Source organism: Trichomycterus rosablanca, chromosome 22 (genome assembly GCF_030014385.1).
Source record: "Trichomycterus rosablanca isolate fTriRos1 chromosome 22, fTriRos1.hap1, whole genome shotgun sequence".
In the NCBI taxonomy this organism is placed as follows: Eukaryota; Metazoa; Chordata; class Actinopteri; order Siluriformes; family Trichomycteridae; genus Trichomycterus; species Trichomycterus rosablanca.
The window spans coordinates 13,666,863-13,681,373 of NC_086009.1; the positions used below are offsets into that span (position 1 = coordinate 13,666,863).

The 14,511-nt window shown below is 44.1% G+C and overlaps 1 protein-coding gene across 1 annotated transcript in view; it reads left to right on the plus strand.

Moving 5' to 3' along the window:
• The window catches only part of rapgefl1 (Rap guanine nucleotide exchange factor (GEF)-like 1), an 81,327-nt gene extending 71,114 nt beyond the window's left edge, over positions 1–10,213 (plus strand). The window contains exons 13-15 of the mRNA XM_063018865.1: positions 1,157–1,221; positions 2,082–2,136; positions 9,434–10,213. Of these exons, the coding sequence (XP_062874935.1) occupies positions 1,157–1,221; positions 2,082–2,136; positions 9,434–9,558 (245 nt within the window). The 3' untranslated portion in view covers positions 9,559–10,213. The remainder of the gene's footprint in view (positions 1–1,156; positions 1,222–2,081; positions 2,137–9,433) is intronic.
• Positions 10,214–14,511: the final 4,298 nt, after the last annotated feature.

A 14,511-nucleotide genomic window follows, 5' to 3' on the forward strand; every position in this document is an offset into this window, starting at 1 on the left:
TGAACATAATAATTTTGAAACAATACAAATTCAGAAACATTAAGTAAGGGCCTGAATCGCATATTTGCAACAAAACGTCTGTTATGAAATATGGTAGCTTGCCTGGCAATTTGTAGGTCCTTAGAAAGTCAAGGAGCCATGGTAAACGACTTCTATGGAAGTCAAGGGCCCCATAGCAGGGGCCCTCGTGATCAAGGGCCCTCTAATGGTATGCCCTGCTCTTCTCTAGGGCCCCCTGGTAGGGGCTCTCATAACCAGGGCCCTCTAAAAATATGCCCCCCTCTTTCCTAGGACCCCTAATAGCCAGAAGTCGAAGTCAGAGCAGTGCCACAATGCCTCATCCATTTTCATAAGGGGCCCAAAAGCATGGCTAGGGGCCCCCAAGAGGCCCTGGGGTCAAAGTCCCTAATAGTCATAGGATCCTTAAAATGGTGGGCCCTCGGAAATAAAAATATATTGTATCATAAATGTTGATAGGCATCGCAAAATGTTTTGGGCCAGGGCCCCCTGACCTCAAGGGCCCCTGGGCGCTGGCCCCACTGGCCCGGTCAGTAATCCAGCCATGTCCGTCACCACTGAGCTACCACTGAGTTTTACCTTTCTGTCCAGGTAACTGTTTGTCATGAGTGGCTAGGTGGGTAGCATTGTCGTCTCACAGCAAGAAAGTCCTGGGTTCCTTTCTGTGTGGAGTTTGCATGTCCGTGTGGGTTTCCTTTGAAAATCATGTGCAGTGAATCTTATATAAAACTGCTAAATTATTAGTTGCTGGTCTTAATATTTTAAGCTTTTGGGACATGACTGAGCTTATGTTTGTGACTGAGTGTTACATTTTTAATGCTTGTTTACCAACTCCAGCCTAGATAGGCCACGCAGGTCAAGAGCCTGAACGACCTCTGTCTGTTTTTCTGTCTCTTTTTAAAAGTTAGTCTTGGTCCTTGTGGTATACATGGATCTTGTTGCCATGTTGACTCTGACCTTGTTTTATTTATATGCAGCTGTAGAATACTCAGTCAGCTCAAACTGATCTCCTTATTAGTCATGCTGAGACTCAATACATCCATCAGACTTCTTTGCTTTGGACTGATGCTCCTCAGATTGGCATGTCACTATGTAACCATTGTTATAACCACTTATCTCCTCTCTCTTTTTCCTGTAGATCTTACTTTCCTTCATGAGAGTTGTAAGACCTTCCATGGGGAGCTGGTTAATTTTGAGAAGATGGTAAGTAAATTGTGCACACACTTCTTTGCTGATATATGTTAAGTCTTATATATTACACCGCCCAGGCATAACATTATGACCACTATCAGGTGAAGTGAATAACACTGATTATCTCTTCATCACAGCACCTCTTAGTGGGTGGGACATATTAGGCAGCAAGTGAACATTTAATCCTCAAAGTTGATGTTATAAGCAGGAAACATGGACAAGCATAAGGATTTGAGTGAGTTTGACAAGGGCCAAATTGTGATGGCTAGACGACTGGGTCAGAGCATCTCTAAAACTGCAGCTCTTGTGGGGTGTTCCCAATCTGTAGTGGTCAGTATGTATCAAAACAGGGTCATGGGTGGCCAAGGCTCATTGATGCACGTGGGGAGCTACTGTAACTCAGATTGGTGAAGAAGTTAATGCTGGTTCTGATAGAAAGGTGTCAGAATACACAGTGCATCACAGTTTATTGCGAATGGGGCTGCATAGCCGCAGACCAGTCAGGGTGCCCATGCTGACCCCTGTCCACCACCGAAAGCACCAACAATGGGCACGTGAGCATTAATCCGATCAAGCATCTGTGGGATGTGCTGGACAAACAAGTCCGGTCCATGGAGGCCCCACCTCACAACTTACAGGAGTTAAAGGATCTGCTGCTAACATCTTGGTGCCAGATACCACAGCACACCTTCAGAGGTCTAGTGGAGTCCATGCCTCGACAGGTTATGGCAGTAAAAGGGGGACCAACACAATATTAGAAAGGTGGTCATAATATTATACCTGGTCGGGCGTCTGCATGAGCATGATTGGCTAATGTCTGGGTGTAATGGCCAAAACTTTTTAAAAAAGTGTTTTTTTTCTCCTTTTTTCAGCATAAAGTGGCAGAAATGGTGCGGAGCATCAGGCGGTACAGGAGTACTCAGCTAGGTAGGGTTATCCCACACGGCCTCTCTTTTACACACACCTACACACACACACGAAATCAGAGACAGATACCAACCGGTCAGAGCGATTTAGTGTAAAAAAGCAGAACTCCACCCATGATACACACAGGCACGGACACACACCTGTCTGAGTGGAATTATTTTGGGAATGCTTTGCTCCACCCTGCCATATCCCATCTGCCTAGAACAACACAGCCCTCAGGGCCAGCAAAACGGCAGGCAACTCATCACAAATACACACATACACACATACTTCTCATGTGTTACACCCAGCTATAATACAGTAATATAATTAGTTATGACCGGTGGGGCCTTTTTATGTCTTAATGGGGTCTGGTGCAGATTTGTGTGTGTGTTTGTGTGCTGTGGTTGTTCTTAATTCGCATCTGGAACAGCTATGTGTCTGCATGTATCTTAATTTCCTTTTATTGCTGTACTCTTTTACTGCTATACCATAATGCCCTATCACACCTATACTATAATATATATTTACACCGATCAGCCATAACATTAAAACCACCTCCTTGTTTGTACACTCACTGTCCATTTTATCAGCTCCACTTACCATATAGAAGCACTTTGTAGTTCTACAATTACTGACTGTAGTCCATTTATTTCTCTACATGCTTTGTTAGCCCCCTTTCATGCTGTTCTTCAATAGTCAGGACTCTCCCAGGACCACTACAGAGCAGGTATTATTTAGGTGGTGGATCATTCTCAGCACTGCAGTGACAATGACATGGTGGTGGTGTGTTAGTGTGTGTTGTGCTGGTCTGAGTGGATCCGACACAGCAGCTCTGCTGGAGTTTTTAAATACCGTGTCCACTCACACTCCACCTTCTAGATGTAAAGTCAGAGACGATCGCTCATCTATTGCTGCTGTTTGAGTCGGTCATCTTCTAGACCTTCATCAGTGGACACAGGACGCTGCCCACGTGGCACTGTTGGCTGGATATTTTTGGTTGGTGGCCTATTCAGTCCAGCAGTGACAGTGAGGTGTTTAAAAACTCTCCACTCGTACCAGCACAACACACACTAACACACCACCACCATGTCAGTGTCACTGCAGTGCTGAGAATGACCCACCACCTAAATAATACCTGCTCTGTGGTGGTCCTGACCATTGAAGAACAGCATGAAAGGGGGCTAACAAAGCATGCAGAGAAACAGATGGACTACAGTCAGTAATTGTAGAACTACAAAGTGCTTCTATATGGTAAGTGGAGCTGGAGCTGGTGGTTTTAATGTTATGGCTGATTGGTCTGTATCCCTTGTTAATGTCATGGGTAAAAGTACCATGGATTGGATTTTCCAGCAAGACAATGCGACATGTCACATGGCTAGATATGTCCGACATTGGTTGGAAGAGCATGACCAAGACTTCCAAGTACTACCCTGTCCCCTTAATTCCCCAGACTTGAACTCAATTGAGCATCTGTGTGAACACCTTGATCGTCGTGTTCGCTCCATGGATCCTCCCCTACGCCCCCTTTAGCAGCTGTGGGATGCACTGCAGTCAGCATGGCTCCAGATACCTTTGACAACCTACCAGGACCATATTGAGTCACTTCCAGCCCGTCTAGCTGCTGTCTGTGTATTTTATCATTTCATTTCCTAAGGTTAGGCAAAATTAGTGGTTGGTGTAAATCTGGTGCAGCTGGACTGAGTACCAGGTCCACATTTGCTTATGAATCCAGGAAAAAAGTTAAGTTAAAAACATTCATTAATTTATTGTCCTATTTAGGGTTGTGATGGGTCCTGATTCACTGGGGGGAAGTCTATCAAAGGGCAAATACACACACTCATACCTAATGGGAATTTTAGTAGCTCCAATTAACCTGACTGTGGGAGGTAACCGGAGCACCCGGAGGAAACTGGAAGAACATGCAAACTCCACACAGAAAGGACCTAGACCGAGCCACCTGCCACCCTCAGACAGTAACATAAAGAATAAACCACTTACCTTAAATCATTATTGGGGGTATTACTGCCCCCACACTGGTTTTTTGTTTACCTTAAGTAGAGCACAGTTAGTAGGTGGTGCCAAGTGTAATTTGTGTGATGAGCTACAGCTTTACTACATGAAAGTTAAGCCATTATGGCAACCCATTATTAAACATTCATTCAACACGAATGCACGTTATGGCTGTACTATGCACAAACGTGATAAAAAGGTCCAGAAACGCAATGTTTTGAGCTCGGGCTCCTCTGTAATGAACAGATTCACATGAGAAATGTGTATTGTGGTCTACGAGTCGACTTCTGATGCATGACATGCTCCATGGGCCTTAGAAAAAAGAACAAACCAATTTGTTAGCAAAGGAAAGATCAAAAGCCGGGGTCTGTCTTTGATGGTGTACAAATGCCAGTGGCATGGGAACCTGCACATCTGTCAGGGCATCATTAAAGCTGAAAGTTCCGTACACGTTTTGGAGTAACATGCTGCCCTCTAGAAAATGTATTTATAAGACACAGTCATGCTTATTTCAGTATGACACGGTACAGCAGCATAGTGGGTACAGAACACGATAGATGGGTTTAGATTTTATTTCCTCAGGTTTACCTCAAAGTTTTTGTTAGGTGAAATTTGTGGTTGGTGTAAATCTGGCGCAGCTGGAACGAGTACCAGGTCCACATTTTCTTATGAACATTTGTATAAAAAAATAAAGAGTAAAAAAACATTGTCCAGGGCGGCACGGTGGCTCAGTGGGTAACACCGTCGCCTCGCAGCAAGAAGTTCCTGGGTTTCCTCCCACAGTCCAAAAACATGCAGTCAGGTTAATTGGAGACACTGAATTGCCCTGTAAGTGAATGGGTGTGTGTGTGTATTAGTGTCTGCCCTGCGATGGACTGGCGTCCCGTCCAGGGTGTTGCTGTGGATAGGCTCCAGCATCCCCCCCCCTTCCGAGACCCTAATTGGATAAGCGGATAAGAAAATGAATAAATAAATGAATTTATTGTCCTATTCAGGGGCGTGATGGTTCCCGATTCACTGGGCGAAAGGCAGGAAATACACTGGACAGTACTTGCACTGTTGAAGCACCTTTGGCAGCAATTACAGCCTCAAGTCTTTTTGAGTATGATGCTACAAGCCTGGCACACCTATTTTTGGGCAGTTTCTCCCATTCTTCTTGGCAGAACCTCTCAAGCGCCATCAGGTTGGATTGGGAGCCATTTTCAGATCTCTCCAGAGATGTTCAATCAGGTTCAAGTCTGGGTTCTGGCTGGGACATTCACAGAGTTGGCTGTGTGCTTCGGGTGGTTGTCATGCTAGAAGGTAAACCTTCGCCCCAGTCTGAGGTCCAGAGCGCCCTGGAGCAGGTTTTCTTCAAGGATCTCGGTGTACGTAGCTGCATTCATCTTTCCTACTATCAGGACTAGTCGCCCTGGTCCAGCTGCTGAGAAACATCCCCACATCATGATGCTGCCACCACCATGCTTCACTGTAGGGATGGCATTAACCAGGTGATGAGCGGTGCATGGTTTCCTCCAGATGTGATGCTTGGCATCCGGGCCAAAAAGTTCAATTTTGGTTTCATCAGACCAGAGAATCTTGTTTCTCATGGTTTGAGAGTCCTCTTGGTGCCTTTTGGCGAACCCCAAGCGGGCTGTCATGTGCCTTTTACTAAGGAGTGGCTTCCGTTTGGCCACTCTACCATAAAGGCGTGATTTGTGGGGTGCCGTCTGGATGGTTGATCCTCTGACGGGTTCTCCCATCCCCACAAGGATATGCTGTCGGAGTGATCCTCGGGTTCCTGCTCACCTCCCTGGCCAAGGCCCGTCTTCCCCGATCGCTCAGTTTGGCCAGGCAGCCACGTCTAGGAAGAGTCCTGGTGGTTCCAAACTTCTTTCGTTTACGGATGATCAGTGGCGGCTCCTGCCAAATCTCTCAGGGGGGCAACTGTTTTGCGATGATGGCCAAGGTGACCCGTTCAATGGGTAAATTAAAGCTTAAATAATAAACATCTTAAGTCATCTGTCAGTTTGCCCTCACAAATAAGTTTGAACGTGGAGAGAGAGCAGCTTTACCATTAATCATAAAATTAAGTAAAGCCTTCACACTAACAATTTAATTCAGTCTTCATCAGATAGCATTTTATTTTAGGTGCAGCAGATCCAGAATAAAGATTGGCATCGGGGCTGATGTGCAATGAATAAAGAAGTACAATTAAACAATTGGGGAGGTACAATGAGTGCAATCACAATTCACAATTAAAAAATGACATTACTTACTTGTATTTACTTGTAACTTACATGATTTTCCCCCCTTTGTAGATAGTTGCTTAATGTTTAAATTTGGTCTGGGTGGCCCTAATTCTTAAGTTGCTAATTTATCCTGATTACTACGATGACTGAATGGCATTTTCCTTAATGACACGTCGGAGTTGCTCCGAACTGAGGTAATGGCAGTCGTGGTGACGAGATCGCGACACCAGGTTACGTGTAACGCAAGCACGTAAGTGCGAGCCCTCCCGGAACCCATTCAGATTGTATTGCAGCGCCTGCAGTTCGAAAAAAAGAGCCTTAACATGAGTCTATGAGAGCAATCCGGGGCGATTTCCAGTCAGACTGAAGTCTCCCCAAAAGGGGCGGTACTGTACGGAACACAACTCCACGCTGATTGGACTACGATATTCAAAGGCAAGACAGACTCCAGAACAGTCACAGCTGTGATAGAAAAATTTCTTCCCTTTCGTCCTTTGGTGGTGCGTCGCCCGATCGCCCTAAGGAACGAGCCGCCCCTGCGGATGATGGAGGCCACTGTGCTGATTGGGACCTTCAATGCTGCAGAAATTTTTCTGTACCCTTCTCCAGATCTGTACCTCTGTACAATCCTGTCCTGAAGGTCTACAGACAATTCCTTGGACTTCATGGCTTGGTTTGTGCTCTGACATGCATTGTCTACTGTACTATAGGACCTTATATAAACAGGTGTGTGCCTTTCCAAATCATGTACAGTGGAAAACTGGGTCAAAGTTCAGTCAGGCGAACCTTGAGGGCCGCAGAAAACGCAAAAACCAAGAGCCCAATGTGTCAAAAGTGTTCTTGGATACATCTCTACGGACATCACACATTTGATTCAGGCAGTTAATCTCACTCGTCATGGCAGATCCTCTCAAGATCCGTCAGATAGGACGGAGAGAATCTGTGATAAACCTGCATGGCCATCGTATGACTTCAAAATCAAGTCCCAAACACAGTAACGTGTGCGAAAAGGTCAAGGGGACTAAATATTTTCTAAATCCAGTGTCAATACATACATCCTCAAGAGCTTGATGATGAAGCGATGAGCTGGATCAGGATAAGCTGAAGCTTTCTATGCTAGCCCACCTACAAATGGCATTTTCAGCAGCTCCTGATGCCATTATCCGGGTGAGAAAGTCAAAGGGCGTCATTTAGACCGGTCAAAAGTCTCCAATCGTGTCGATTGACATTTCAAAGAATTGCAGCATGTCAGTGTGTTATGCCACGTCCGAAATTGACTTGAACTTTCGGTTGTGTCTCATAATCACAGCTAATGTGCATCTGCTATCCAAAAGCAATTACAGACTGGGTTGCTGCTGCCTCGAAGACGGGGTTCATCCTGTCATCTTATGTCACGATTAGCCCATTGATCCTGGATCGCGCAAAACGAAGGATCAGGAATTAGGCGAGCTGGTGAACGGAGTCGAGATTTGCACGGTCGTTTAGGTAGAAGAGAGAGCACAATGTGTAGCTATTCATAGCTCCCACCTCCTCTCAGATGTAGCCCATTCTGTGTCTTGTCTTTTCCTCTGAACGTGTCTTAGCAACGGATGCCGAGCTCCTGCATTCGAACGCTCGTTTCTATGGTAGACATTTCAAATATCAGCTAGTTCATTGTAGTGGTGCAGCTTGACTGACATGTTTGCAATGAGCAGATATTTGGGGTTGATGATGTCACAGAAACAGATACATTGGAAGTGGAACCCCTTTTGGGTTCCCAGGGCAGTTGTAGCCTAGCAGGTAAGGTACTGGACTAGTAATCGAAAGGTGCCAGGGTGCCACTTTTGAGGTTGGGCCCTTGAGCAAAGCCCTTAACCCTCAATTGCATAGACAATATACTGTCACGATACTGTGTGAATGTATCTACTCGGGTGACGCAGTGGTCTAATACACTAGCTTGTTCGAATCCCAGCGGTGCTATCGACCAGCTGGGCATCGACACAGCACGATTGTCTGTTTCTTTGGCCGAAGCCCTGTGATGGATTGGATTGTATCTTTGCCTTGCACCAAGTGTTTGCGGTCAAAACGTATATATGCAAAGTCTTATTTAATATATATATATATACACCGATCAGCCATAACATTACCTCCATGTTTCTACACTCACTGTCCATTTTATCAGCTCCACTTACCATATAGAAGCACTTTGTAGTTCTACAATTACTGACTGTAGTTCATCCGTTTCTCTGCATGCTTTGTTAGCCCCCTTTCATGCTGTTCTTCAATGGTCAGGACTCTCCCAGGGCCACCACAGAGCAGGTATTATTTAGGTGGTGGATCATTCTCAGCACTGCAGTGACACTGACATGGTGGTGGTGTGTTAGTGTGTGTTGTGCTGGTATGAGTGGATCAGACACAGCAGCGCTGATGGAGTTTTTAAACACCTCACCGTCACTGCTGGACTGAGAATAGTCCACCGACCAAAAATATATCCAGCCAACAGCGCCCTGTGGGCAGCGTCCTGTGACAACTGATGAAGGTCTAGAAGATGACCAACTCAAACAGCAGCAATAGATGAGCGATCGTCTCTGACTTTACATCTACAAGGTGGACCAACTAGGTAGGAGTGTCTAATAGAGTGGACAGTGAGTGGACACGGTATTTAAAAACTCCAGCAGCACTGCTGTGTCTGATCCACTCATACCAGCACAACACACCACCACCATGTCAGTGTCAGTGCAGTGATGAGAATGATCCACCACCTAAATAATACCTGCTCTGTGGTGGTCCTGACCATTGAAGAACAGCATGAAAGGGGGCTAACAAAGCATGCTGAGGAACAGATGGACTACAGTCAGTAATTGTAGAACTACAAAGTGCTCCTATATGGTAAGTGGAGCTGATAAGATGGACAGTGAGGTGGTTTTAATGTTATGGCTGATGGAAGGTTCCCAGGGCAGTTGTCGCCTAGCAGATAAGGTACTGGATTAGTAATCGAAAGGTTGCTGGTTCAAGCCACTGCCAGGTTGCCCTTGAGCAAGGCATTTATCAAGGACATTATTTCTAACAAATTCTTCTTCTCTTCTCCCTTGTAGTGATGGAAGCCGAGCCATCCCCCTCTCACCTCCAGACCAAGGCGTACGTCCGACAGCTGCAGGTCATCGACAATCAGAACCTGCTCTTCGAGATGTCCTGCAAGCTGGAGCCCAAAGACATGTAACGGGGGGCCAGTCGTCTGTCAGCCACACCTTCCTCACCCTATTTTCCTTTCTATATACGTAAATCCTGCCCACTTCTGCACTTTTTTGACCGTCCTGCGAGCTCCATTACAGCTGGACTGCTGGATTGGAGCAATTTCTCACTCTGCCTCTCAGGTCTGGACACGATCAGGCAGAGCTCGTGTTTGTCTACAGCATTTCATTTGTTTTGTCTGATCAGGCTTTTCTTGCATTCATGGGTCACCTGACCTACTTATTCCTTTCCGTCATTTTTAGTCCAGTCTGCACTGCCATGAGGGAGAACTGAATTGATTTGTGATCGGATCACACTAATTCGCATTCTTGTATTCCGGGATGTTTGTGGACAGTGTTCATCAGTGTCACATCACCTCCTTTTACCTCACACTTAAGACTTAAGAATACATGAGACAATCTGACCTCATGGACGGAACCCTGTTCCCTCTAAGTTCCTCCTTTCCTCGTACACAGCCAACTCCGGCGCTCGGCTCTTCTCGTACCACCATGTAAGAACGGCTTGTTCATGCAGCCTTGTCAAGTAGTCCCTAATCCATCGTTATGTAATGAGCATTTTCTGGTCCTCTGACAGGTTAATCCCACCCTTAACCACCCTGGACTCTTTTTTTGGGGGGGGATATCCATGTGCACCCTATTAATGGGGTCTTATGAGTAGTCCTCACTTTTCCGCTTAGGTGGCTTGCTTTGTTTTTGCATTAATGTCACATTAGATACAAATAAGGCAGCAGGTTATGTTAGTTGTTTACTGTAGTTTTACACTTATACTGCTTGAGGTTTTCAATGATGTTTAATTATTTTACAGTATTCTTCAAGTCTCTTCTTCAAGATTAACAAAATAATTACTAATAATTACAGAACAGTAGGCGGTAGGGATGGGCATTCAAAGCAGAATCTGATCTGAACGACTATATATATTATTTAATGTGTTCGGTTGTCCAGTGTTATTGCTTTTACATTTAATATTGTGTTTTAAATACGAGGTAATGGCAAGCTCATGCTGTCGGTCACTGTAGGCTTTTGCATTAAAAGCCAGGTGTGGGGAAGCAGAGCTACTACTGTTACGTTCACGATCCTAGTCAATATGGGTCTGTTCGAAAACCTAGTGAGCTGCCTTGTAGAAATCCTACATCCTAACTGGGATCCTAATAAGACGTCGAACTTATACGGCAGATTATTTAGATTATCCACAGTGCCTCAGGGCATTCAAACCAATGGGCTGAGGCGGCACAACCCGCTAGCACGCCAGCTAACGTCTCCCTCTGTGTACGGGCAACAGTTAAACTGTCACTGACAAGCCCGAAATTGCAAATAAATCACAATTCTGTGTAAATGTATTAACATTTGAAATGAACTGTGCCGCACCGAATGCTGGGATTGCCTTCACCGCTAAGGAAGCATCGGATGCTCCTTCATCATTCAAAATAAGGCACCTCAGTAGGCAGCATTTTAAGGCATCTAAGAATTTGGACAGCCTTCTTTTTGGGAGTGTTTATCATTAATTTATTCATTCATTCATTTTCTTATCCGCTTATCCATTTAGGGTTGCGTAGGGGTTGGTACTGGAGCCTATCCCAGCTTTTCAATGGGCGCAAGGCACACACTAACACCCTGGACAGGGCGCCAGTCCATCGCAGGGCATACACACACATACATACATGTTTTTGGACTGTGGGAGAAACCCGAAGCTCCCGGAGGAAACCCACTCAGACACGGGGAGAACAACTCCGCACAGAAATGACCCGGACCGTCCCGCCTGGCGATGGAACCCAGGACCTTCTTGCTGTGAGGCTACAGTGCTAGCCACCGCGCCACCGCGGGAGTGTTTATCATGACAGAAGATGCGTTCATATAGAGAGTTCACTAGGTTTTCGAACAGGCCCTAATTTTTTTTGTTGGGGGGGGGGGTGGAGTCACACAGAGCTTAGCGTAGCTTTCCATACACGATAAGGCTTTGTGTGGGAACCCATATAGAAGCGGCCGCAGATTGGACACACCGAAGGAATTGGATCGTGCAAGCGGCGGCGCATTCACAATCGGGAATTGGAAATGACTAGAAACATGATGCACTGGTGTTACTCGCTACACAGAAATCTCTTGCCCATTCCTACTTTTTTAAATGCCTGATTTACAGTTTGATTAATTACAATTGCAATTAAATACATTAACCTTTCATTTCATTAGGCATTGAAACCTCCAGTAAATTACAAAACCAGCAACATAACCGCATAGCTGCTCTCGACAACATCTTATCATTTTCTCCCGACCCCGAACTAAACCATTATAAGCTATACAACCACACAGGTCTCCGATGGGCCGCAGGGAAAAAACACCGAATAGCTGCTGGCTGCTTTTACTCATCTTGGACGAGACTTGCTCAGGATTTCCATCCTGCTGAGAGTTTTTTTTTTGCAGAGGCCTGTCTGAAAGCCTCCGTGTATATAGAATGTAAATAGCTAAATAAATATGAAGACTCTATTTTATGTATGAGATACGATGGACACATTTGTTTTGTAAATCAGAGGAAAATACAGTATGGATGCTTACGTGTACATTTTAAAAATGAGATGTTGAAAGTTTTCAGTTGCATTGCATATTTTGTTCCTTATCATAGATAATGACTTGTATATATTATTAGTTTTGTTGGTTTTTTTTGTTGTTGTTTTTGGTTGTTTTCTATCTAATATGATAAAAATGTACAGCATGTGTTTGTTTTAGTTGGATTTAATTTTTTATTATTTTTTATGTTGGGTAATATTTGATCTCTGGGTGTTCTCTGCTTTTTGTTTTTTGTACAGAAGTCCGTGTTTACAGTGCGCTCCTCTGAAACTCAGACATGTACAATGAGGTAAGGGGTTGGCGGGGCAGAAGGAGGCGCTGCTTCGCCTCCGACTCCACCGAACACTAAAAATAACTCAAATAAAGCCTCTTCTGATGAGTTCTTGGGTCTGTTTTTGAGTATTTCGTATACAAATGAAAAGACGGCACAGTGGGTATAAATTAGACCCACGCTGACTCTGACCAGGACAAAGCGATGGTAAATAAATACACAGATGAGGCATAACATTATGACCACCTCCTTGTTTCTGCACTCACTATACATTTTATCAGCTCCACTTACCATATAGAAGCACTTTGTAGTTCTGTTTCTCTACATACTTTTTTAGCCTGCTTTCTCCCTGTTCTTCAATGGTCAGAACCCCTACAGGACCACCACAGAGCAGGTATTATTGGGTGGTGGATCATTCTCAGCACTGCAGTAACACTGACATGGTGGTGGTGTGTTAGTGTGTGTTGTGCTGGTATGAGTGGATAAGACACAGCAAACATGACATTAAAATCCTAATAAACAAACTATCAGTTAATCCTGACCATGACATGCACCACTGTTACAAAGTAGACATTGCCAAGCACATTTCTGGGGGTGATCCTAATGTTACATCTCATTAGTGTATTCTCACGTATGGAAAACATGTAATGACCTTAAATAAACATTTGTTTAAAATATGTAGGCCTTAACACATAAGTGAATTTAATATTTCTATATTTGATTTCTATTTTATTATGTACATAACGATTGCATATTTATATTTCTAAATAGTGATGTAAATGTTCTATTTAAAGATGATCAATCAGTGTAAAAACATAAGATAAAAATTGTCAATTTAATCACTTTATATATAAAAAAAAACCACGTGTCAAACTCAAGACCCGCGGGCCAAATCCGGCCCGACACGTCATTTTATGTGGCCCACGAGAGCTTAGACGTATTATTGTTTTAAAATACACTGTAAAATCGTACATAAACTGCATATCCCACAATGCATGCCTGTTTTGCGACCTGCAAAGTAACACATCCCGCCACTAAATGGCAGTGTTTCCACATCAGCGTCTAACTGAGGCGGTTTTCCAACAAGTGATGTTGAAAAATATTTACACATAATCCCAAAATGTACAAGAAGAGAAAATTGAAGCAGAAGGAGGTAATTTAATGAAAGATGGGGAAGTGAATACAAGTTTGTGCTTCAAGAAGAAAAACCGGTACGTCTCTTGTGTTATGAGGCCGTGTCTGTGGTGAAGCAGTACAATATAAATGTAGATATACAGTATAAATATACAGTATAAATTTGCCATTTTGACACCAAAATGACACAAGAAAACAGACCGCAATCACAGCAGGATACGTTACAATCGGCCCCTTGATGGCCACCATAATGCAGATGTGGCCCTCTGTGAAAATGAGTTTGACACCCCTGCTTTATACAATAGAAAAACAGGTTTGTATCCCTAAAATAACTAAAAGAAAAAGAGCATTAAGATACTAAAAAGTAGGTATTTCTGAAAACGGTGGGTCAGTGGGTAGCACTGTCGCCTCACAGCAAGAAGGTAATGGGTTCGATCCCCAGGTGGGGCGGTCCGGGTCCCTTCTGTGTGGAGTTTGCATGTTCTCCCCGTGTCTGCGTGGGTTTGCTCCGGTTTCCTCCCACAGTCCAAAGACATGCAAGTGAGGTTAACTGGAGACACTAAATTGTCCAAGACTTTTTTTTTTTTTTTTTTTTGCACTGGGGCCCATGAGCTCCTAGTTACGCCACTGTGACCTTGTCATGGTCATTTGTTTCCTTAAATGAACTGACCAGTTTAATACCTAAACTAATATTAATCCAGAAATGTCTCAAACTCTCACTAAGGGTTTGCTGCAGTACCATTTAACCCACTGTTTATTTAGCTTATTCAATTGACACAGTTATTATGGCAATTTTTTTTTTTTTCCCTTCGTCCTGGTCATTATTACACGTCTCAGTATAATTTTGTGTAAGTATTTAATAATTAAATCACAGTTATTAGATATAAACATTTATTAGGTTGTGACTGATAAGCTGACTGAGTACTGAGTTGATTTAAAGCTAAATGCTAAAGCAGGT